The 25,687-nt window shown below is 30.8% G+C and overlaps 5 protein-coding genes and 1 long non-coding RNA gene across 7 annotated transcripts; all 6 read left to right on the top strand.

Annotated features, from left to right (window-relative positions):
• Window positions 1–145: 145 nt before the first annotated feature.
• LOC135145834 (uncharacterized) lies at window positions 146–1,804 on the top strand. Its single transcript, XM_064077972.1, has 10 exons — window positions 146–219; window positions 279–378; window positions 437–500; window positions 703–786; window positions 837–920; window positions 1,005–1,121; window positions 1,174–1,241; window positions 1,294–1,349; window positions 1,437–1,621; window positions 1,766–1,804. Exons 2-10 carry the CDS (start codon window positions 284–286, stop codon window positions 1,802–1,804), a joined length of 792 nt encoding a protein of 263 aa, XP_063934042.1. The 5' UTR covers window positions 146–219; window positions 279–283.
• Window positions 1,805–1,967: 163 nt separating this feature from the next.
• Window positions 1,968–2,431, top strand: LOC135145842 (uncharacterized). Its single transcript, XR_010283577.1, has 3 exons — window positions 1,968–2,056; window positions 2,241–2,285; window positions 2,381–2,431. It is a non-coding gene; the product is annotated as an uncharacterized LOC135145842 (long non-coding RNA).
• A 13-nt stretch (window positions 2,432–2,444) lies between these two features.
• Window positions 2,445–5,027, top strand: LOC135145833 (uncharacterized). Its single transcript, XM_064077971.1, has 11 exons — window positions 2,445–2,510; window positions 2,565–2,600; window positions 2,699–2,834; window positions 2,890–3,014; window positions 3,484–3,569; window positions 3,632–3,711; window positions 4,243–4,325; window positions 4,377–4,448; window positions 4,511–4,556; window positions 4,648–4,743; window positions 5,023–5,027. Exons 3-11 carry the CDS (start codon window positions 2,798–2,800, stop codon window positions 5,025–5,027), a joined length of 630 nt encoding a protein of 209 aa, XP_063934041.1. The 5' UTR covers window positions 2,445–2,510; window positions 2,565–2,600; window positions 2,699–2,797.
• A 954-nt stretch (window positions 5,028–5,981) lies between these two features.
• LOC135145832 (serine-protein kinase ATM-like) lies at window positions 5,982–10,814 on the top strand. Its single transcript, XM_064077970.1, has 19 exons — window positions 5,982–6,053; window positions 6,478–6,590; window positions 6,744–6,803; window positions 6,905–6,998; window positions 7,060–7,162; window positions 7,537–7,581; window positions 7,796–7,924; window positions 7,988–8,080; window positions 8,582–8,640; window positions 8,706–8,820; window positions 8,876–9,002; window positions 9,214–9,302; window positions 9,427–9,475; window positions 9,532–9,623; window positions 10,027–10,142; window positions 10,199–10,255; window positions 10,313–10,365; window positions 10,428–10,511; window positions 10,566–10,814. The coding sequence occupies exons 3-19, from the start codon at window positions 6,783–6,785 to the stop codon at window positions 10,812–10,814; spliced, it is 1,575 nt and encodes a 524-aa protein (XP_063934040.1). The 5' UTR covers window positions 5,982–6,053; window positions 6,478–6,590; window positions 6,744–6,782.
• On the top strand, window positions 10,784–16,916 carry LOC135145826 (serine-protein kinase ATM-like). 2 transcript variants are annotated; one of them, XM_064077963.1, is made up of 34 exons: window positions 10,784–10,852; window positions 10,915–10,995; window positions 11,064–11,168; window positions 11,223–11,348; window positions 11,406–11,474; window positions 11,526–11,621; window positions 11,742–11,837; window positions 11,894–11,962; window positions 12,012–12,060; window positions 12,138–12,199; window positions 12,253–12,333; window positions 12,447–12,541; window positions 12,805–12,934; window positions 13,117–13,188; window positions 13,243–13,308; window positions 13,359–13,421; window positions 13,804–13,857; window positions 13,913–14,016; window positions 14,146–14,222; window positions 14,270–14,358; window positions 14,422–14,493; window positions 14,551–14,595; window positions 14,829–14,873; window positions 15,098–15,185; window positions 15,405–15,465; window positions 15,523–15,670; window positions 15,758–15,863; window positions 15,947–16,044; window positions 16,099–16,146; window positions 16,205–16,301; window positions 16,351–16,401; window positions 16,458–16,501; window positions 16,586–16,633; window positions 16,768–16,916. In XM_064077963.1, exons 3-34 carry the CDS (start codon window positions 11,076–11,078, stop codon window positions 16,777–16,779), a joined length of 2,454 nt encoding a protein of 817 aa, XP_063934033.1. In that variant the 5' UTR covers window positions 10,784–10,852; window positions 10,915–10,995; window positions 11,064–11,075; the 3' UTR covers window positions 16,780–16,916. The 2 variants fall into 2 exon arrangements, with proteins under 2 accessions (XP_063934033.1, XP_063934034.1); XM_064077964.1 differs by lacking the exon at window positions 14,829–14,873.
• A 5,282-nt stretch (window positions 16,917–22,198) lies between these two features.
• LOC135145831 (small ribosomal subunit protein eS24-like) lies at window positions 22,199–22,594 on the top strand. The gene is made up of 2 exons (XM_064077969.1): window positions 22,199–22,276; window positions 22,343–22,594. Exons 1-2 carry the CDS (start codon window positions 22,199–22,201, stop codon window positions 22,592–22,594), a joined length of 330 nt encoding a protein of 109 aa, XP_063934039.1.
• Window positions 22,595–25,687: the final 3,093 nt, after the last annotated feature.

Raw genomic sequence — 25,687 nt, 5'->3', positions numbered from 1 at the left:
AAAAAGTTTGCTGAAAGACACCATCAAGAAACAAAGTCTTATATATTTTCTAAAAATCTTTTTTTTACTAAAAAACTTTTATTGCATTAGAAATTTGCTATAGACTCAGCTGTGAGCCATTGTCCCATGAGGAAGAAAGAGAAGATTTATTATTGCTTTTCATAAAACATTATGAAAAACTTTTTTTTGTGGACTTTAACGAAACGCGCGCTGTTTATGGTAATAGTGCTAATACTTTTCCTTATAACTAGTGGCAAAATCTTGTTCTTCATATGTAGAAAGGATGGGTAACTTTAGTTATGATAAGTATGTATTTTGCAAAGGCCCCCACGTGGATTTATTAAATAAATATATCGTGAGTAAACTTTTGGATAATTGGTTGCCCTTGTTTATCTATTTATCATCCATATAGTTCCTGTTCATATTTACTTAGTAGGGCAACGGCAGAGGAAAGCTACTTTCCTTCTTCGCTTCGGTTTTACTTTTTCGTGCACGTGCTGGTTCGTGTGTTGCTTTTATATGGGAAAACACAGTAGACTTATAGAAACGCCCTCGCATGTGCACTTTATCGCATTTACTATTGACCTCGCTATTCTTTTTGTCTCTATTAACCACGTGCCTTTTAAAGTTTTACATTATTGTTATTTTGTTACTCTATGTTTACTTATATAGACGTGCGTACTACCTATTATTCATTAAAAGGTTTTCTTCCACCACTTCAATAACTTTTTTGATCAACAATTTGTTGAACTCATGAATAGCGCTTTAACGAAGGCTATCGAAAAAGTTTGTTTATGATAGTTTAGTTAAAAATGTATAAACCATTATCGTTATAGCTAAAAGTAGTGAAAGAGGAGCGTCGGTATGTTGACCTTCAAAGTACCCTCTTCATTATAAATTCTGCTTTCGCCTTTTTAAAGGTATTTTACTGACTTTATATAGTTTATCAGCTTTATGTAAGTTTTATAATGTTAATATTAATTACATATACATTCATAATACAGAATTTTTGTGCGCTAGAAAAAAAATGCATTACTAGTATAGAAGTGATGGAGCCGTTATTAAAAAATAGTGACTTTTGTACGCTTGTTTTTGAAGACCTTTGTACCTTTTGCTTTCAAGTATTATCGTTATCATTATCACTATTAGTAGTAAGCCTTTTTATTGGCTTAGATAATAACCTGTAGTACGGATAAGAACGGCGGAAGTAACTGCACGGAATCAGAAGAACCTCGATACTTGTCTATTATTTGCTTATATTTTATGGTCATCTATTTAATATAAATAATATAGAAAAGTAACGAAAGCCGATGAATTGGAACTCGCTTGTGTACCACAAGATGATAAAAGTTTTATTATTGTTATATACTTTCTTATTTTTTATTAGTATTATGTAAATTCTCTTTTATATATATTTAAGTTTATTATACACTTAGAAACTTCTGAAGTTGGAATACTGCACGAGATCAGTCGACTTTGTTATAAACTGCTCTTCAATATCCGCCATATGAGCAACGAAAATTGTAATGATAACAAAATAAAAGTTTTTATAGAAACTTCTCTTGAAAAAGAACTTCAGCTGCAGCCTTATTTTGTTTCGAGGCGTTTGTTTGTGTGGAAAGTAAGTTATATACAGTTTTTGTAAATAACTTATATATACATAATTTTTTTAACTTAATATTATTAATAATTTGAAGTAAATAATATGCTGTGTATTTATTATATTGAATTTAATTGATTTTTTTAAGCATATAAAAAATATTAGAAAGATTTTGCTACCATGAAACCTTTGTTGGCTTATTAAATAAACAGTATATATCCTTTAATATTAAAAATATATAGCTGCATTATTTCAGTAAGCTTTTCACTATTAATAATAATAGATTTTTTTAAATCTGTCTGAAGACTCTACGTTGTGTATATCCCATCTTTTCTTTTTGCTGAAGTCTACTTGCCAACTTCTTGAATATTCCACCAATCCCGTTCTGCTAGAGGCCGCTTTGAATATAACGAGAAATGTAATAAAATGTTTGCCGCCGCTTTCTTCTACTGAAAAGTCAGTTTAATTTCTTTTTCTCTATTTTTATTACTAATTTCTTTTTAATTCGTGCGGCACACCATATATGCATAACTTCGTTATAGGCTTAAAAATTATAATAACCATCCTGTTGACCACTTTTTTATCTTCCACGCGCTATATTTATCTTACGACTTTTATGTTTATTCTAATTTTTTACTAGTTTTGAGAAGACGCCTCATTTCTGTGTGCTTTGGCTTCTTCAAAGGTAAATACAACACTAATTTCTATATATTTGTATATATTATTATAAATAAATCATGGAATTTAGCGTTATTTTTTTTTGCACTTGTTTATTTTCAGGTACCTTGAGTTATATTGCGCCGGAACTTTAGAGAAAAGCACCAAAATAGCCTTTGCGTTATGTTTATGCGACCTTTTCAGAAAAGATACTGATTTAAAGTGGGCATGCCTGGAACCTCCTCTTCCCTCAGTATTCCATTTCATTATTTTTTCATTATTTTTATCATACTTCATTATTTTTCAGGTTCTTCGCAGTCTAATTTCTGACCACAACTACGAAGTCTAAGCATTATTATAATATATCATATATAATGCTTTATATATACATTAATAAAACTTTTTCAACTTTGTTAAACTTTATTTTCTATATTTGTGCAGACAAGGATTATTATTTCTGTTAATATTGATATTTTTTTCACTGGAAGTGAGACTTTTAAAAAGTCTTTTGAGTTTATAAAAGAAAGTTTGAAAGAACATATGAGTGCTTTTCAAGATGGCAGTACTCTACTTCGCGGTAATATAATGATCTAAATAAAAATCATCATCATTTGATTAATAGTAATAAATAGCAGAAAATATTGCTACAGCCTTATTGGGTTTTGGGGCCATGGCTAACTATTCACTGGAAGAAAGCTCTTCTGTTTTACAGTTACTTCTTCACTCGCGGCTATTTGGTTTTGAAAAGTTTATAACAGTTAGTAAAAATTTATTATTTTCATACATATTTTTTATAAAAAGTGTGTATCTTAAAAGTACTGTACTACAGCTAACAAGTTAGGAAAGTAAGAGCATAGAAAAGTAAAAATCAATATAAAAAGAGTTTTACAATAATAAACATTATTACCAACGTATCATAAAATTAATAAAATTACATAATAATAATGATAACACCCGAAAACTTGGCCCTTACTTTTTTTTTAATGTAGTATTTACTTTTATTATATTCGTTTTGAAAATGCGGCATTAATATATTAATATGTGTATATCTTTTATATATTATTCTACTTATTTATTTATATATTTGTGATATGTAGCTTTTTGTATATTAATAACGTTTATAAGCTTTTATGGTATTAATAATAATTTTTTTTTAACATTTTTAATGTTTGCGCCTCATGATAATATCGTCTTGTTTATCATTACCTTTTACTAAAACTTTTTAGCTGCTTCTTAAGCGAATTTCAAAAAACAAGGCGCATGCAAACCTCCAGTCTTTTATGGCTTCCCACTTTCCATACTGCTTTGATCAGTTCATTATAAATAGTGATTTTAATAGTAACATTAAAGTAAGAGCTGTTATATGATTGGCAGTTGGATTACCGAAAAGTTTTCATTGGAGCAACTTCCTTACACTCTCTTTGGTTTTAACACGCTCTCCGCTCTTCTATTGGGTCTTTTATTGTTATTCTTCCTTTTATATAATTTAAGTGAAGTAACAAAACAATGTTTTATTATAAAACTATTATCTATGATTGGTCGCAAAAAAATTAGTCTAATTTTTATTGGTTATTTTAACTATCAGGCAAAGCTTTTTGATCGGTACTCATTGGTTATTTCGTTTGATGTCATTGGTTACTTAACAGCTTTCCTTTTGACTTATAAGGCTTTGCTTCTAGTGACTCTACAATAGTACATGTTATACCAATTATGGAATTTGTTTGCAAAAGTGTAGCTTTACTCTAAAAAGTCGGAATTATTATAGTCTTTACCCACAATTATAAAGTTTATGCATGACAGCACGCTACAAGCAATCCAAAAAATGAGAGTAAGTTACTACTTAAATGAGAGAGAATACCATCATTAAGAAAAATTAACATGTGTAAACTATAAAATGTTTATATTTATTATTTTATAGAAAAATGAAATATTATTATATAGTCTTTAAGTAGTTTTAATACTTTCTAATAACTTGCTATTCTCAGCTCACCTCCCCTTCATTGTGGCTCTTTTTGTTGCTTACGAAGAACTAAACAGTCTGAAAATAGTTTCAAAAATAGTGAAAAAGGTAAACATTTCAAGAAGAATAATAATAGTAAAGTTATTATAAGCACAAAAGCCTCTGGAAACTTTATATATCGAGTGCTTCCCTGATATTCTTGCACTTGACCTCCCGATGGCTCTGAGCTCTGTAACGTCACCCATAAGATAACTTTTCTAGCCTTCATTACTTTAATGACTTATTTAACACAGAACACCCCAATGGCGGTGGAAACTTTTCTACCAAAGCACCTTAAACGTATATTTATATTAGCATTTATATGGCTTTTTATAATTATTTTTATTTATAAACTTTTATCTGCTTCTATTAATTCATAACTATCATTTAGCGGAAACCATAAATTTATTATTTTCAAGAAATCTTGATTGTATTTACTTTAAACTTTTACTTCGAGTTGTGGATTTTGTGGACACTTCCATTCCAGGTTATTTATTATTATTATTATTATTATTATTATTATTATTATTATTATTATTATTATTATTATTATTATTATTATTATTATTATTATTATTATTATTATCCTGGGTTGTTTATTATTATTATCCTGGCATAGAAGCTTCTAGTTCTTGTCAGATGACAGCGTTTCCATATATGAAGTTCACAACTGTCAAAGATTTATTCACTGTTTGGCCTTTTTTTTCATCTCAAACTGTTTATGGTTTTTACTTTTTTACTATTCTTACTATTTAATAAATTCTAGAATAATAATTGTACTAAATATTTCTTTCTATAGATGCTATGCAGTATTTAAAAAAAAGAGGCAAAGATTTTTCGAAACATATATTTTTAAGAATGGTATATTGTCATCTTATCATTATTTTTATTGCATACTTTGTATTTTATTTCAGAGCGATAAACGAATAAATTCTATTTTAAATATGTTTGGAGTTGAGCTCTATGCAAATACTACTCCCTCAGCGGTTAATTTTTTTTATGAATATTTACTATCTCATGTTGTTATGCCCTTTAATAAAGCGACGTCATATTTTGAGCAGTTTGACACTTTTTTATAGTATTATAGAGCTTAACATTATCGAAAGGCCATTTGTTTTAAGAGAATCCCGTAAGCATTATTTTTACTGACTGTTGATTTTGTTTTATAATTGCTTTTTCATGAAAGTGTTGCTTTTACTTCGAGTTATATATGATGAAACTCAAAGAAGAGACCTATTACATGATGAAGATCATAATAATAATAATAATGAAGTAGAAGTTATTGTAGCCTGCTTGTGTATTCTTCGGGAGCTTTTATTTAGAATCTATCCTTCACTGTGGAGGAGTAATAAACTTTCTGTATTTTTTTGTGGTATTTCTTATAATTATTTTACTGTTTAGATTATCGCACGCAAATATTATACTGTTGTTTGCTTTGCTATAACTTTTTGTGCAACTTTCGTAACCACATTACTCGAATCCTTGAAGTATTTTATAAAGAAGAGTATTATTCCTATAATATTATTAGCATTTTTTATTTATTTTCTCCAATTAGCACTCTAGCATGCTTCTCTGATGAAGTAGCGATATTTTCCTCTTTTTTTCATAAAAATAAAAATGGTGAACATAAAATATTATTTTTTTATATTGTAATACGTATTGTTAAGTAGCGCGTGTTATTAACAGTTCAGTGCATTTATTGTTTATATTATGTAGATGTTCCAGTGAATGCTAATTGTTCTTATGTTGAACTTCCTCTTAACTATGCTTTAGGGGTCATTCTAAATTACAAATCTCGTAATTATAAATTTCTTTTTTTTATCGTTTCTTACTTTATATTTATGCATGTTTTATAAATTCACAATCCCTTTTTCCTGGTAAATTTTACTATCGTTATCTTTTCTTTTAAATAGTATTCGAGTAGAAATATTATAAGTTAAAAACAACTTTTATTATTTATGTTCTTCTTTTTATGTACTGTAAAAGATTGTTCTCTATTTTTAATATTATTTATTATGACTTTATACTCGCCTGTGCACTTATAAAGTTTCCGCTTAATAAAAGTTGTCTTTTTTCATAATATTAGTTGAGCTCAATAGTATTTTTACTTATAATAAAGTTTAACTGCTTATATAATAGTCCCTCTATCCTTTTTTTAAAGTCCGTTTTTTGTTATATTTATACGTTAAGATCTTATTTATATATGGTTGTCCACTTACAGACAAACATCACGCGATTGGGAATGATAATATTCTGATTGGTTGCTTAAACAGAATTTTGTGTGGCATCGATGCAACTTCTCAGGGGAGCCTAGTTACCACTTTTTTTAATGAGGTTTTTTCTTTTTTTTTATATAGTAAATAATAAAAATAAGTTATATTATGAAGCCTTTTTACTTGAAACATATTATTATAGCGATATAAAAAGTATTTGTCTATAATATAAAATTTCCCTTAATGACTATTATTGCTACTTTTTTTTCTGCAGCAGCCACAGGAATTCGCATCTTTATTTTCCTTATCGTTGATGCTTCTGTGCAAGTCTCAAGTACGTCTGTTTGTTAGTAATGAGAGTGTTATACTTCGTTTTTTATAAACTTATATATTTCATAATGAATGCTACTGGTATATCACTATTATTTATTACAGAACATTAAAATCCGGAAACTGGCAGCAAAGTTATTAGGAAAAGTTGCTAGTGTTAATGTATTTTCGCTAATTGGAAATTTTACTAATACAACTGGTTATCATGTTTATTTATAATAACCTTTTATGAATTTTTATTTCTTTTTATTTTTTTTAAGATATTACACATGAATCTTTACTTCATGATCTCAGCGATTTTCTTGTGCATACCAACTTTGAGATTGTCAATGCGGCTCGGGTTTCCATTGCAAATTTATTAAAGTAAAGAAGCGTTTCTCTTTTTTTTATTATTTTTATTTCTCATTAAACTTTAAAATTTTTTAAGTACTCTTGGGAAACACGAAAGTTTTGTTTTATATGTAACTGCTTCAGTTAGTCTTTTTTTTTTACTGCAAGTTTATTTCTGGGAGCATTTACTTTATACATAAAAGGCGCCAAAACATTAAGTTTCAATAACTTAATACAAGTTTTATATCAAAAATAATAAAAATATAACTTTATAAGAATTTGCAGGAGAGAAGTTACTTCTAATGCTCTCATCTATAAGAAAAAAATTATATTTATTTTACATGAAAATACTATTTATTAAGTATATTTATATTATTTTTTAATTATTATTTATTTGTATGTTTTAGAATCGGAGACATAAAAAATATTGTGAATAGCTCACCGACTTTACGGTTTTTTATATATTAGTTTAGACTATAAAAGAGCGAAATAAATCCAGCCACTTCCTGTTAACCGCATGGAATAGTGCTTATTTCTGTAATTATAATAAACAAGCGAAGTCTACTATTTCTCTATTATTAATTTTTCATTGTTACTGCTTATATATCTGCTACTGTCATCTTAATTTCTGTATAAAATTTATATATAATATGTAATATACTTTAGGAGCTTTTTAGAGCCATTTTCTACCAAAAGCATCCGAACTGTTTCTTTGTTGGAAACGCCGGACTTTGCGCAATGGCCCAGGAAGCCGCATGTCGAGGCTTTCACCGTCGCAAGTTTATTTGAAAAAAAGTAGCATTTTTAGCCTTATGGTTATATTTGGTCCCCTTTATTATTATTAATTTTAATGAACAGAATCGAAACAGAGGCTCAACTTGATGAGTGGATCATTATATTTACTTGTTCAGTCATTTATTATTTTGTGAAGAATGAAGTTTTAGAACGGCTGTATTATATTTGTTCCGTGAGTGTACGTTATTATATAAGTATAAGTTATATTAACCTATTGTGACTACTGCAATTTTATTATAAAATATATATTGAAGCTATGTTTTTAGGCTTCTTTTTGCTTTGAAGTATTGCCATTTTTGATTCATGATTGTCTTTCTGATAGTGACATTAAAGAGGAGCGACGGTTTTACCATACTTTTATTTATTAATGTGAAAGTTTTATATATATATAATAGTTTCTTCTTTTATACGATTTTATTACATTTATTTAACTGTTTTTGGACATTATTTTTATGTTTCTTTCTTTTTTCGACAGCAATCATTTATAATAATGAATTATTTGCTTTTTTTTACAACACTTTTAATGCATTTTTTATAAGTGTGTACTATTATTTATTAATCATTGCATTGTCCAATAAAAAGTTTTAAAAGTGTCTATTATCTGTTTATTTCGATAGTGTTTACCTATATTTACACTATTTAACTTATTATTTACAGGCGCCTTTTATCTGAAACGTTTTCACATGTATTCGACGCTCAAGTGCTTAGTTTTTCTGGTCCTCTTTATAAGTTTTTCTTTTTTTTTTTAAAGTTTTTTAAGGGTTTTTATTGAAACATCCAGTTTATTATCAAGAATTATCGAAGTTTTTTTTGGATATATTAACTTTTTTGCGAAGAAAAGATATCCCTTTACATTTCTTAAAAAAAAATATTAAAAGCACTCGGAAAGTTTCACAGTACTTTTTTGTACATACATTTGTTTATTTTTTTTTTGCTTATTGCATAAAAAAGTCGAGAGTTTGGTGTTGTCTGGGAGAGAAACTTCTGGTTGGACTTGAATTTAGTATCTGTTGCTCAAGCAGCCTATCGCTGCTATTCTTTTTCACATGCTCTTTACTTGATCGAAGTTTGGTGTGAGGTGGATTTTTATTATGATTATTATTTATGATCTAATACTACTACATACTTATCAAACAAAAAATATTTCATTTTTGGGTAAATATAATTTTCAATTCATGTAATCTTTTTTTCATTAAATTTCATGTTATGAACTATTCAATAGTTTTTTAATTCTCATAGACTCACTATTATTATACAGTATATATTGTGTATCATATGATTACTTTCAGGCCAACAACCTAAGCAATGCGACTCTACATCAAACTGACTGCAGTAAAGAGCTAAAAGAACTACAAGTTTTGCTACAAAATATTTACTTGTGCGCTCATATAAATCCATTATAATATGCATTTATTATTTTTCCAATATTGTTAGCTCTTCTATTATATTTATATTTATATATTTTTAACGAATATTTTTTCTTGCCTTGTTTCCATTCGCAGGGCAATAGATGAGCCGGACTCTCTTTTTAGCGCGAGATATTCTTCTAATGTACTTTTAAATATATAAACTGCCGCCTTGAGTATTAATCGCTACCTTCTAACTAGGTAATTTCCAATCTGAACTTTTTCACGCACGAACATCAGCACTATAAAGTACTTGACACGTACGATCTTCTTTTTCGTAAACCCGCCTTGAGGTATTCAAATCACATTATATTTCCTATTTTTATTGACTAATCCTCGCATTTGAAAACTTAAATATAAGTATGTTTGCCCAATCATTTACTTTCGACTAAGCCACTTGTGAGCACCTCCCGTTACCACCATCTAGATTGATTTTTTTTTTCACAAACTAAAATGACTGCACTCTAACTCGATGGCTGATTGGGTTTCTCAGTGTTTTTCTCGGCTTGCTTCATAATAACTATGGATAAATTTTGTTACTGTTGCTCGCACACAGAAGCCCATCAGTCAATAAACCAATATTTAAACCATTAAGCAAATAATAAAATTATCTATTTCATGCAAAAGAAATAGTGAAATATAAAGTTATTATACGCATAATATTTCTCAACGAGTAAAATACTGTAAACTGTAAAGATATTCAACTCCATTGGAGACTTTACGCCAACCGGATAACCCAGAAAGCTTTGCAGCAGTGGTGTCCGCCATGCAAACTATGGGTTACTCCCACCTGCTGCGTTATTATCTTAAAGGTCTTCCGCGCAAAACTTCTTAATATATATTATAAATATAATATTGTTTCCTATAGGAATTTCCAATGAAAAATTTTGTTGGACAGATCAACTGAGCGAGTGCTACTATGAGTGTGCGTATTATTATAATTATTAATATAAACGCTACCTTTATCATTTCTGTTTCTAAGTTTTGTGGAAAAACTCTGTGTGGGACCCTGAAGATCACCCAAAGCCCATCGAAGTTATTTTAAAGAAAGCTTCTTTAGTTACTTTTTTGTTTACCTCTTGACAATATATATTAAGAACATTTCCACGTCGCATAAAAACCTTAGCACTCCACCGTTCCCTTTGCTTTCGCCTAGTCCAATGGTGACCCTCAATAAAAAGGTTATTTTCCATTAATACGTTCATTTCAGCTAATGAAACTTAAGTGCTATTTAGTTGTACTTGTGCTTCCGTGCATTAAAATTTAATAAGAAGAACATTTTTAAGGGACAATCCAATATGTTATTAAACGAATTGATATCTAAAATGAACAACGTTACAATCGAAGTACCGTTATTTTATTATATTATTGTTATTAGTATGATTTTTATTACTTCGAGGAATCGAAAGTGCTTCCTTCTCTGCTTGCGTACTTTCAACTTTTTGTTGAACTTCGAGAAGTTTTTATATTATTTAAAAACATAAGCACGGATCAACACGCACCCCAAAAACTCGAAGAATGGGTTTCTACATATTTTTTATACGTTTACTTTTTTTTTTTTACTTTTTGTTTGGTGTTGTTTAGTTTTCTACAAAGTTTAAAGAACGATATAAACTTTCCTCGCACGAATGGGACTACGTTGACCCCATATTAAACGCGCGAAAAGTATCCACTGCAAAACTTTTTTTTGGCGTTAAAAAGTTTTCATGTTTTTATATAAATTTTATATAAAGTGTATTATAGAGATGGCCGTAGAAAATTTTGAAACTAAGAAACTTTGCAACTGTTTATATCAGCACTTGTGGTTTTATGCAAAACTTGCTAGAAAAGCTAATAAAGTATTATTATTATTATTATGATTATTTATTTTTATCATACTTTCCTGGTATTAGTACCATATTGCCCACAAAGTTCTTTCAGAATGTTTGTACTCGTGTGAGTTGTTTTCTTGTAAAGACATTGAAAAGACTTCTTCAGTTGTTTTTGACCTCCAAATAGAAAAAGCCCGCGTGTTTTGGGTTTGTTCTTTCCTTCCACCTCCTTTATAAAAGTATTCTGTATTATATTTTATATAGGATGAGGGCCTTAAAGAAGTCGCCATCACTTCTGCAAAAACCTTAATGGATTTTTATAAAGAAACTGATGTTATTATTATTACTATTATTAATAATAATAATATGATTGTTATGTTAAAGAGCCTCCTAAGCGATCGTTATGGAAAATTACTCTTTTTATATGGAAAGTGGAATGCAGAACTTTCCTCTCAAAGCCCAAACTTTATCATTGAATTGGTTACTATTTTTTCTATTATTAATAGATTAATAATATTTTTATATTTAGTGTTTTCTTTTTTAATATACTTCTACTCCCGCTTATTTATTTATTTATAAACTATTCTTATTTATTGCTAGTATAAACAATCAACCCTGTTTGCCTCGGAATGTAAAAGTTCCTACAGATTTAAGGCAATGGCGGCTTTGGCAACATATAGCGATCATCATTATCAAGTATAAATAATAATGATAATAACAATAACAATAACAATAATAATAATAATAATGAGACTCTGAGAACCAAGCTCTCCTCTCCTGAATGGGAAGCTGCAGAAGAGCTCCGGAAGAAAACTTTGGAAGTATAATTAAATATTAATTAGTTTATATATGTATCATTAGTTTTAATAGGAATATCAGCGCTGTAAAAGTTTGGCGCTAGCTCCGAAGATAACCAATGGTGTATTGTTATTATGATAATCAATTAATGCTGCTGTTAAGCTTTTACTAAACTTCTGATTATTGTTTACTTGCCAGATAAACAATGGCTAAGAGAACAACAGGAGCTTAAACGCCACACGCACTTTCTAAAAAAACAAGTACTTTTTATATTATTATTATTATTATTATTATTATTATTATTATTTAAAAGGTTGAATCGGATACTGAAGAAGTGAATCGCTTGAAACTTCAACTGCAACTATTTTTATCGTTGGCTTTGCAGCACTATTTGGTTTCGTAACTTTTCATTATATTTCTTTTTGTTTTGCTATTTTGTGTATATCCTTTATTTTTTTATTCATTGCCTTCACCTTTTTTGTCTTTTATTTACCGCTAATACTGAAGGGCTGCCTCCAAAATGCGTCTAAAGAATTTGATCCCTCTGTGTTTCGATTCATTTCTGTTTGGTTTGATAATACAGAAAATGACGCAGTTTTGAGGTTAATTATTTTTAACCTTTCTCTGTTATTCTCGTGTAAATAATGATATATAAAAACTTGTTAGTTTTTATTATTATTCTTAAAATATCACAGTATAATTTTTACTAATGATCACCATGAATAGTCATTATGCATAAGTATATTGTTATTAACTTAATCTCATGATAAAAGTGACGTTCTTTTAAGTTATTTACGTATAATATATATTCATACCATTTTCTTCATTATTAATACGTTCTTTTGTGCTGATATATTTATTAAAGCATAATTGAGGACGGGTTGCGCGGTGTTCCCACATTTAAGTTTATACCACTCTTGTACCAGCTTGTCGCACGTGTGTCCTGCGAGAAAAATTCAAAGTTCCAGAATATACTTCAATGCTTAATAGCAAAGGTATTGTTGTTCTTGCTTTCAGGTTAAAAAGCTCGTATGCGTTTATGACTTAATGTCCACGTTTAATACCTTGAACCGAAAATTTAAGCACGTGTTTTTAAGCTGTTAAGAGTCACACAGCTTGTGCTTTACTATAAATAAACTAGTGTTTTGTATAAAACTTAAATCATTTTTACATGAAGATTTGCATTGACCATCCGTTTCATACAACTTATATCATCTTAAGTTTATCAAAGTCGTATGAAAACGAAAAGGTATGTTTTTTATTATAATTGTCGTTACTTATTATTATTATAAATACTTTTAAGGCTGCTGCCGCTCTATCAATTCTCAATCACATCCGCCAACACTCTAAAATTAACAGTTATGTGGAGGTAAAGTATGACTTTTCTTATATTTTATTATATATATAATTGATTACTAGAGCATCTCGAAATTGTGCGAGGCGTACATCGAATTGGCTAAAGTCGAAACTCCTAAGAAAACCGTATTACTTACTTTTTTTTTTCTTTTTTATTATGATTATAGAAACAAATCCTTTATTAAAAGTTGTTTCATCATCAGCATTATTGTGTCATATAATTAGTATTAATTGGTTCCCACTAAAGTATTGCCCCCATTAAATTTTAATGGGGGTCTTATTTTTCATCTTACTGTGCACTGATTTATGCATTTCTAACTTTTTTTTCGTGTGATAAATGGTAATTATAAATTTAATAAGCAATTTTCTTTCTATTATATTATATTCGATAAAGTTATAGTTTATGAATAGTTCACAGTTTTCTTTGTATACTTTATATTATATTTTTTGCGTAACCACAAAGCCATCGGTTTATTTTTAACATCTATACTTACTAATAAATTTTTAGCCACGTAATAAACTTTTGAAAATATCGGACAGAAGCCAAATGCTTTTGAATATGGTAATATCATTATAATGATTGTTAGAGCAAATTTTATATTCTTGTACACGCGCAGGACTTTCACACTGTTGCTGTCCCCACGCACCCTCTGCCGGTTTCCCTTAACGCCCAATACGAAAATATCACGGGGATTCATAAGTTTGAAGAAACTTACTTTGTGTAACTTATTACTATTAATTACTCAATTAAGTGGAGATATGCGCCATTAAAATAATCTGTGGCATTTTAATAATCACTATTTTACGGATTTTTTCATTCTTTTTTATGAATATTTTTCTATTTTTTAAGTGTCGGTGGTTTAACTTTACCAAAAATTATTAACTGTATTGGCACCAATGGCATTGTTTATAAACAGCTAGTAAAAGGTACTATTACTATGATTGGTTTATTATTACTTCCTTATTATCTATAGGCCATGATGATTTAAGGCAGGATGCTGTTATGCAGCAGGCCTTCGCCGTCTTCAATTCGATCCTCAGCAGTAATAAAATAACAAGAAAAGTACTCTTCTGTATATAAAATTTGGTTGCTTTTTTTTTCTTACCGTCTTCCATATTATATTAGAGAAAATTACAGGTACGCACATATGTTGTGCTGCCACTAAACCAGAACTGCGGAGTGATGGAATATGTCCAGGTTATTATTTTTAATGCAATATTTTAAATACTTTTCTTCCTTTCTCGTAACTATCAGAATACTATCCCTCTTGGCGAGTACTTAGTCGGGACTACCATAAAAGTAAGCTGTCCTTTATATATATGCATATACAACCAAAACTATTCTTGGGCATATGTAATGCTAAACACATGACGTATTCATCGTGCTGCGGTGAATTGTTTCACTCTATTACGATCTGTTCATTTGTCTCAATACTATTATCCTGTTTCTTATATATCCATTAGTTAGTTTATTTTTAATGTTTATTATTTATTTCAGTTGCCCTTATTTTTATTATAACCAACTTCTTTTAGGCTTATTCACATTTATATTTACTGTTATATAACGGTGCTGTAAAGGTATATTCATTATATGTGCAGCTGTTACCGTTTCATGTATTTTTCCTAGACTTCGTTCATTAGAAAATGGATAAATTTAATATGTAGAACATTTTAGTTTCTTTTTATAGTAACTGACTAACAGAATGACTTGTGGAAAAAAATTGTGCTGTTTTTGTTCCTTAACTTTATGTATGCGAAGACACTTTTCATGTGTATTTAATAAATTTTGATACTTATCGCAGACTCCCGAGTCTCCTATGTCCGCACATGAACGCTACCATCCTAATGATTGGTTAAGTTCAGAGTGCAGAGAACGAATGAAAAAGAGTGGTTAGTCACGAACGTTATATTACTGGCTGTCGTAAATAATTTGTTAGGCAGGGAACCAGTTGCCTGCCATTACTATTACATATTCGCTCTAATTAGTCGATAAAAACATCTGCAATGTGTATATGCTGTTGTATATTAGAACCCTCCACGTTCATACAGAATGTGCTTGATATCGAGGAGCACAATTATGTTCATTATAATATATAATACCAATTACAGAAGTTGTCTCTCAGTTGGAGACGTATCGTCTTATAACCGAACACTTTAAACCTGTGTTCAGGTTTCATTATTTTCACTTGATTGTGCCTTCATATATAGTACTAATTTTGGTTTTCAGACACTTTTTTTATGAGAACTATTTGCAACCGTCCGTTTGGTTCCACAAGCGCTTGGCTTATACCAGAAGTGTCGCTGCCTGGTCTATGATTGGCTACGTCTTGGGACTAGGCGACCGTCATATTCAGAATATTCTCATCGATTGCGAGGTTATTATTTGTGCATTGCTATTGTCAACAAAGTTATACCAACCAGTCATTAGAGTTAGAACTACTTGTTTCACTTCTACCTTTTAGACGGCTGAGCTGGTTCATATCGACTTTGGAATTGCATTTGATCAGGGAAAGCTGCTTCCTTACCCCGAATTGGTTCCTTTTCGCTTAACACGTGACGTCGTGGATGGTTATTAGCGTCTCGTTATTCGTCCTCTTTGTTGTTCTAAAAACATTGTCTTATCTTTTATTTTCTTAATTTTCCATTGGTAGGAATGGGCCTTCCCGGAGTCGAGGGGGTTTTTCGTCGCTGCTGCGAAGAAACTCTCCGCTTGTTAAGAAATAACCACGAGTCTCTCTACACAATTTTGGTGCGTTTGTACTGTTATTTATTGTTATGCATTTGGTTCGTGTCTGCCCAATAGGAAGTGTTTATTCACGATCCCTTGCACAAATGGACTATCAGCCCGAAAGTCCTCGTCTTTTCTCTTTCATAACCTTTTTCTTACTCATATGGAGGCCACTTACTAGGCACTTAGTAGACAGAGACATGATCGGGGCTTTAGGGAAAACGAAGCTATCAACTATAATCAGAATAGTACTACTTCGACTGTAAATTCCAAACAAGGTTGCTAATAATATTAGTAGTAAACGTACTAGTAATAACACTATGACAGGGGAAAGAGTACTTTATCGCTTAAAGGAAAAACTCAATGGCATCGAAGACGGTGTTTCTTATTTCAATCATATGAAATGCCTTTCTTAACTATTTTCTATATTATAGGGAATTCGTTGAGCGTGCAAGGCCACGTCAACCATCTCATTCAGGTACCTCGCCTCGTAATGTTCCGTTGCTAAACCAACTTTTTTTTTGCTATTTATAACTTGTTTTTGTTCTTCACTGTTTTGCAGGAAGCAATGAGCGAAGACAATTTGGCGCGCCTTTTTTGTGGTTGGCAGGTCAGTTAGAGTTATTTTGTTCAAGATTTATAGTTATAATTTTATAATTATTTTTTACTTTTATATTTACTATAAGTAACATTTAATTCTAATATTAACTTGTACACTATAAAGTTTTGATTACTTTTTTTTAGGCGTGGGTTTGACGCAGGAGCACCATCATTTCAAGACTTTACAGCTGAATTCACATAATTATAAGATGTTTTTTTCAATAATCCAGTTTAATAGTATATTACACCAAGTCCACTTTAGAATAGAGAGCTGCGTGTGTCTTTAGATCAATTTATTTTTTTACTATTTATAAATGGCTTTTGTAATTTCTTTCCGTAAAATAATACAAAAAAGACAGACTAATATTAAGGCATGTTTTTATCCGAAAGAGTAAGGAAGTAGTTGAAACAAGTTTCACTCCTTTGCTTACGTTTTAAAGTAGCTCCAAACAAGTGACTTTATTAAAAGTTCATAAAATCAGTATAAAATTTGACTCTGCTGCTCTTGATTAACCTTATATCCTTTTTAAAAGATTGCATACACATAATTTAGGTTGCAAGGTGTTACCTAATTCAAGACATCTCTAACAGTGTTGATATTATATTGTAATTTAAGTGGTATATTGTGTGCGTGTGTTTTTATTGATATTAAATAAGTTAAAACCAATAAGAACGCTCAGTTAATATTCTTAGACGCTCTTCAACGTGTTACTACACTGAGGGGAACTAATGTTATAATAAAGAATTATAGTTGATTTGTGCCGGGTAAGACGTATTTCAGCTACTTTATAACTCGCTATTTTAAAACCAGTGGGGTTTCAAAAGTTTTTAAGGGGAGGAAATATAGGAGAAAAGTATTATCCCTGCAAGACAAACAATATATATAGAGCTTTTACCTAAAAAAAAATTGAATAATAAAGCATTTAGCGTAGTACTGAAACACCTCCCGTCTGCTATGTTTTTTTTCTCCAAAAGTCTGTTAACAAACTCAAACTTTCATAATTTTAAAGATTAAAAAGTTTGTAGTGAGTAAACTTTTTGGTTTGGAGACAAATGGTTTTATTATCTGTATTGGAGAGACCTTACTAAATCGATAAAAAAGTTGATTGCTAAAACCAGTTTAAAAAAGTTTTTTTTAATTATTTGGTTAATCGCACTACCTTTCAAAAAACTTTTCGCCATAGCTAATTTTTCGAGTTCTCTTCTAAAGACATACCTATTTTATTCGTCTAGGTCTCAAGTCTTGCAAATTAAAAGTTTCCTTAAAGTAAAATTTCTTATATATTATAAATACAAGTAGTCGACACATAAAAGTTTATACAAGTGTCAAATTAGTCTTATTATTACGTATACACCATTGCTAATAGAGTCAAGACTATAAGTTTATTTCCTCGTGAAAGTGAGTTGGACCCAAAACAATACTCTACTTTCGATAACTCCAAAACACGCCTGAGCTACTAACGAAACTTGCTTTTAAAAGGCATAAATATTGATTAGAAATATGAAAGAACCGCTGAGAATAAAACTTTGCGAACAATGATATATAGGTAAATGTACTATTATCATATAATTCATGAACATCCTGCAATAATATAATCTAGTAGCAACCATTAAAACAACCTCTAGAACTTTAGTTATCATTATCAAAACAATAATTATAAACACATCATGCGTCTAAAAATGATTTTTTATAGAGTATAAATATATGTGTGACTGATAATAATAAAGAAAAGCTTTTTTCCTTGAGCGGGGAGCTGATGCCTAAAAAATTTGTCTAGCGACTATGCTAGTCGGTTTCTTCGGGTAACCTCAAGTCGAGTACTCAAAACTACCCCCTATTGATGGTTTTAAGCGAATTGCCACCATTCTGAGCCGAATGAAGAGGGAGTCCGGGTATCCAATACGCATCCGCCACTCCTCGTCCTTCGAGACAGTCAGGATGGGTGCACGCCATTTAATAAAAATCTCTTTGACCTGGGTGAGGGACTATTACGGACCAAATAAAATTTGTTACTTCTTTGAAGAGGGAAAAGCGTTGTACACCCCAATAGAAAAGTGTTAATAACAAATATTTTGTTTACTAATAATGTGACAAGAGCCGAACAAATATATATCAGACACTTATCTAACCGAAGGTACTAAGAATAGAAAAGAACAAAAGACGAGGGACAACACTTAACCATGAAGAGAATAAACGATTAGTGCTTCTTTTTTTTTTATGATACATTTGGTGCTTGATGAAAACACCTAAGTTACGAGCACTCCAAAGGTTAATGTCATGCAAACTAGGTTACGGTTTCCATATAAGGAATCCCATAAATATGCGTACCCATTTACTGTAGCCCAAACCCCTATTTAAGTTAAACAATTTGAAGCGCACTGCGCGATGGGCAAGCGTGCACCGTCCCTTGGTTGGTAGCTGATCTCGTTTACCAGTAACTAATTGATAAGATGCAGCTCAATCTGGAAGTCTTAATAAAAACATCATTTTGAACAAACCACGGTGTGCCCATTAAAAGACGTACGAGGTTTGTTTTCTCTCACTTGAAGCGACAAGACTGTTATCAGTGAATCGTAGGACCAGGTAAGACGAATATGGCATGTTAGCGGAACACACAACGCAAGCGTTCGCTTGTTGTGCAACGAGAGTTTGCTTCTGGGAAGGGTGAAGGATAAAGAGTTTGAGCCGCCACTTGACCTTCACCGCTAAATAGTTTACGTGCGACCTACACCAAAAGTTATTAAATATTTCATTTGGGAAGGCCAAAGGATTATAACACAATAAAACAGTATACCAATCACCTAAGATGCAATTTTAAAACACGAGACAAAACAAAAAACAAAAAAAAAGAAACAAAAAAGATAAAACATAAACTTAAGACTAGAACAAATGTGAATTGTCAATATATTAACTATAAAGTAAATTGACTATGAAGCACATGAACGCAAAGCACAAATACAAAAACACAAGACCCAAACACCCAAAATTTTACGAAAAAAGTGATCCGTGAATAAACTAATTAAGTTCATATTAAACAGCTAATAAAAGTATAAGAGAAAGGAAATTACATTTTCTCCCTATACAAAATAATATTTGACACACTTTATTAATTAAATACAAACTAAACAAAGTAAATATCTGGTTCTATTAAATTTACTATTCATATTTGAAGCACTTTTCGACCTTTTTGTAGTGTGAACTAGGCGCATTTTTAGTTAAATAAGCTCTAACGAGGAGTCGAGGGTTAATGAGCACTTAAATTAAATGTTTGATCTTAACGCGCAAGAGTCGATAATACTGGTTATAAACGTTAATAATATGCGCATATGAGCAGCAATAAAAAAATACCTTATAACGACGTACTCACTGGGGGGGATTTTATTTGTTCGGGGTAGTGCGAAATAATTCAGTAAAAGGGTTCTACTTCTACCTTCCTTTTATTATATAATTAAGGCGCTATAGTTAAGTCATAAGAACTACGCGAAATGGAGATTTAGAATAACAAAGGTATAAGTACCGAAAAATGACTAATAAAGCATCCTTTGTTTTAAAATAATTGTATCTTGTATTATATATATTTTATTTTTATACATTTTCTTATTTAACAATTGTAGACATCAATATACATAGATTTCACTAACTCATACTTTATATACTTTCATTTTATATATACTTTATAATAATGTTGATGGATTATCCTAAACCTTGAAGGTTAGCAGCGGTAGTGGTGCAGTGCGCTTTTTCGTGATAAAAGGGTTTTGCTTTTTTTGCCTACATGAACAGAATTTTATAACGAAGAGATTTCCGGCGTCACATGATAGTACTACTTTAGCTTCCGTGTAACCAAACAAGTGCATATATACACGTGTTAAAAGTATAAAATAATTAAGCGGGCTTCACAAGAGAGCATAGCGCTTGAAAAATAAGAATACTAGGACTAAGTATTTCAGGATTTACTAACCTGGGGAGGCCTGGTTAGCAGTCATGCTGGCCTAACTTTCCAGAGTTCTCTGGGTTAGATGCCCACCTCTCTGCCATCCCATGATTCCTCAGTATAAAAAAACCATTTTTACTAGAAATCCTGAATGGGACACTTTTTCATTAAAAATGTATAAAAACCAAAACCTACCTGCATAGACACATTAATAGAGACTTCGGAGCCTTCGTATATCATGTACAAAATTTATAGGGTCGGGCGGAAAATTTCCGCTTAGCCCAGAAATTGGGGGATTATACCTTGATATTATTGACCACCCTGATTGGTAAAAAAAGATAGAAAATTAAAAAAAGAGAACTGCAATAGTTAGATGTACGTGGTTTGAAGCAATGCTGCTAATTAAAAAGTTTTAGCTATATTCTGTTAACCTAAAAAATTTTTTGATGGATACAACTTTCAGTACCGACACGTTAGACTTCTCGTCAGTAGAGGGTCAGTAAGATTAAATACATAAAGTTTCACATTTTTTATATGTTTGTATCCTTTAAGCAAACATTATTGTATATAAGATTCTGTGTAACATTTCTAAAAGAAAATAATATTAATTATATTATAATTAAAATACCATATGAAGATACTGTAATCTTAAGTTTAATATACACAGAAACTATTATTGTATATACATCAACTTACGCACTATATATGGTGCCCCCCACAAATTAAAATTAGATTAAATAAATTTACATAAGCTATTTTATATAAATAATTAATTACTTAGTAAACGTAAGATAAGACATTGCCAGGACTCTAATATTAGATTTAACAAATATTGAAATCTAAGTTACTAACAGCTAGAAGGCTAGCATATAGCCAGAAAGTTGTATCACAGTTTATGTGTTATAATGCTCATTTAGCAATTTGAAGTGTTACGTAAAAAGATGTCGAACCCAATCGCAAATAATAAGCAATTTTTATATCACATATTGTCTCCTTGTAAAAGTTATAAACCAAAAATGTATTATTTAAAGTGACAAACTTCGAAATAAGGTTAGAGTTATAATATCAAAGTCGTCTAAATATACTGGAATCTTATTTTTCACCATGTACTTGTAAAAAAAGCGTAAAACAACAACGACACAAAAATAATGTAAGATTAGGTAAAAACGCCGGCGGTTGGTGCCAAGAACTTAAGGCAAAGAAAAATCCCAAAGATAGAATCAATACTATATTGAAAAAAGTTGTGGCCTCCATTATTAGCCAAATACACCTAAAATTATTAAATATTTTATGAATTTCAGCATTGAAAACTAAACTGTTTACGAACTCTTCTAGCAAAACCTATATGTGCAAAGGTATCTCCAAGGAAGAAAGCCGGCCTCAGTAAGTTGAGTGGAGTTATTTTCACGTGGTCATAAAAGAAATGAACTGTTTACGTAGAAAACTTGTAAAGTTACGTCCCCATTTTACGTTGTGCAGTACACTGCCCGTTCGACTGTTACGCTAATGCCTTCTGTTAGTTTTATTATTTATGATTTCATGATACTTTTATGGCTTATATTTTTATTTCTAAGTCTGTAGGTTCTTATCGTTTACACACACGAAAATTTATGACCAACCGCTTGCTTCAAAGGAAGCAAATGGTTGTGGACGTATACCACCATAACCTACCTAATGTTCGAAAATCAGAAATTCAGAGTGAACTAGCCAAACGTTATGTAAGTATATATTTTTTGTACTAATTGATTGTTTTAAAACTTAAAACTTTATATCTATTATACTAGAATTGTGATCCTAAGGCCGTCATGCTTTTTGGCTTTCGAACTGTTTTTGGTGGTGGTAAGTCTACTGGATTTGCTCTGGTGTATGATTCAGTAGATGCTTTGATGAAGTTTGAACGCAAATATCGTCAAGCACGTTTTGGACTTATAGAACATAAGAGAATGGCTCGTAAGAGGATTAAAGAAACTAAAAATCGTTGTAAGAAGTTTAGAGGCAAAAAGAAGGCTGAAGTTTTTGCGTCAGCAAAGAAATAAATTGTATGTGAACATTGTTATGGTATTAAAATAAGTTTGCTCATGCTGTATACAATCCTTATAGAAGGTTTCAATTGTTTTCTTTATTTAGTTATAACTAAGAGAACCTGTTTATGTTTTTTAGTTGATTATCGTAATTCTTTAAACTTTTATACTTAGTTGTTAGCTTTTAAACTTAAGCATGTTTGCCATGTAATACTTTTTAAAAAATTAATTTCATCTTCCAACGCTGAATATAATATTTATTTTAATCTTAAGAACTTAATGCCAGTGACATACATTTATGGATAATAACTATGCCATTTTTGAATAACGTGTTTATCATAGACCTTACTGTTCGTATATATTATTATTCCGTCCATTCAGGGAGTCTTTTATCCTTCTACTTTGCGTTGGAAAATTCTAATTATCAGCTTTTCATATTTATTCAATCCTCTTTAACATAAGCTTAGTTGCCTTGCCTTATTTCGCTGTGCAGTATATTACGTAATATTTACCTCCCTAACACTTTGTGCGTGGATCCTTTTCTTTAAGGAAGCCTTAGTAAATTATTAAAGGTCTATTGCTTGCTTTGTACAACCTTTTAATAACTTATGATTATTATTAAATAGTTGATTAACCTTTATACGGCTTTAGTAGTTATATTGTTCAATTAATTAGTTGGAATTCATAAAAAAAGTACATTTATGGGAACTGATTGTGTTAATTTAGGATCCAGGGGGTTTTAGAAAGTTCTAAATAAGAATCGTTATTGGTCAAAAATCGGCCTCCCGGATCCCCTTTTAAAATTTTTTTTCTTTGTTTTTAGTTTTTAAAATTAACTTGCTATTTTTTGGTTGCAAATTTTGTTAATGATTTTTTCAAAAAACTATTGCAAGTATATAGAGTGAACTTTTGAACTATTATGATGAAATTAAGAATAATTAAAGAACTAAAACAGAAATTTTAACTTACAATGACAGATTAATTACTTCGTTTTACTCAGCAAAAGAATTTGTTTTAGAGTATTATAGCTTTATATATGTTGTGGGTAAACATGAATATTAAGTTAAAGACGCAGTCACCAAAGAACCTTATTTGATTTATTATTTTTTTAATATTAGGTTCTAGAAATATAATTAATTTTATAACAGACCTTTTTAAGCTTAAATTGCCAAATATATCAATAAGTCAGCTGTTAAGGTTGGGAACTTTTGTAATTAGGCTTGCGCCTTTACTTGAAAATGCACTATATCACAGTATAGAAAGGAGAGGGTAAAGAGAGGATAAATTCCTAAGAGGGACTATTTCAATATATAGAGCAGGAGTATGCCTTTTTGTTAGGAAGCTAGTAAAAAACTACAAACTTTAGAAAATGGTGTACTCATTTAACTACTCTATTATCCCCTACTATTTGTGTGCTTGAGAAGCTAAGGGATTTTTATGTAATGATAAAGTTTAAGTAAGCGCGCAAAGGTACGTTTTCATGTTGTTGTGGTGATTATAATTCTGCACGTATTAAAGGAGTTTGATAATAGTGCACTAATAACATAATATAAACATTAACTTTATAAGTTTTTTTCTTAAAAACAGCTCTCAATTAACAAAGAGTTCATATTATTTAAGTGCAGTGAAGTAGATGCATAAACGCTGCTGTGGAAAATTGTTTTAATATTGTGCATTTTTTAATTTAATATAGAATAACTTTTCAATAACGTAATGGATTAATTTAAAATTCATACAGTAAACTTTTATGTTCTAGCTACCTTTTGTTAATACTTGATCTTGATGGTTTGGAATTGAAAAGATATGAGCTTGTAAAGTTGAAAGATTATAGAAACAATTCTGCAGAAGAAAGAATTTAATTTAATAAACAAAGTTTTAATAATTAGTTTAGCTCCCTTTGGCCAGAATCACTGCTTGCGTCCTCTGTAGCATACTGGCAATCAGGTTGTAGGGTTGATCCGGCGTTGCACTTTTCCATTCTGATTGTACGCGTCCAAAGCTTGTCCAAGTTGGCACGAGCCGGTTCGCATAGACCAAATTTTCTCGAGATTCCCCATGCCTGCTCAATGGGACTGAGATCATGAAATTACGGAGGCAATCCGAACGACAGTAATTGGAGCCATGAGCGCATCGATAGTGCCGTGTGATATGGGATATTATCCTGCCGAAAAACCATTTTACCAACAGCACGGCCATACAAATCGCATGTTTGGTAGGTCATTCTTGATAATGTCTAACCTACGTGCTTGCGGTGATGATCAATGTCACATTTTTCATATATCGGACCCCCTTAGATGTTATACAGGACCAAATTATAATTGATCATCCCCCATGTTTATACGTTTGAACCACCTGGTCATCAAGTATTGAATTATCGCTGGATTGCTTCCAACACCACCTAATACTATGAACCATATCGCTTGGTCTTGGTTTCGTCTGAAAAAATAATTTTTTCCCACAGAAATGGACCAATTTGCGTACTTCTCAAACTCAAAATCTTTGTCGCTTGTGACGTCAAGGTGGACTTAATTAACTTTTTTTCGCATGGAGACCAGCTGAATACAATATTCTCGGTACGGTCGATCTTGAAACTGGTCTATCTAATGTTGTTTCCATGATCTTTGAAGCTTTCTGAGCAGATTCAGTTCGCACCCACTGTCACTTGTCGTACAAGTAGAGCTACATCCCGGTTTTTAAGACCTTTGGACACCAAGGTTCATTGCAAGAACTATTTGGATTATATTGAGCTTTGATCCAGAATATTGTGGCCTTACTGACACCACATTCACGAGCGATCACAAAATAAGGCTTGCCCTGATTTAAAAGGCATTCTACATCATTATTCTTATCGATTGAAAGATTACGCATTCTTAAAGTAAGGTCTCTAAATAAACTATCCTTTATAGTCACCCAAACGCTTTAAAAAAAACCCCCTTATGAGGGAGTGACCATGAAAATTCCGTACAAAGAATTGAAACAATTTTGTATGAAGGGAGGCCTCGTGCGAAATCGTTCCAATCGATACATAAACTTTATAAAGCTGTGAAGATTTAAATAAGAAAGCATCCCTCTAATACACACTACGTTAATTAGATCTCAATCTATAAG

Source organism: Zophobas morio, unplaced genomic scaffold, assembly GCF_036711695.1.
Source record: "Zophobas morio isolate AGI-343-1 ecotype UQ-CSIRO unplaced genomic scaffold, CSIRO_AGI_Zmor_V1 ptg000191l, whole genome shotgun sequence".
Taxonomy (NCBI): domain Eukaryota; kingdom Metazoa; phylum Arthropoda; class Insecta; order Coleoptera; family Tenebrionidae; genus Zophobas; species Zophobas morio.
This window is presented reverse-complemented; position numbering and strand designations above follow the sequence as displayed.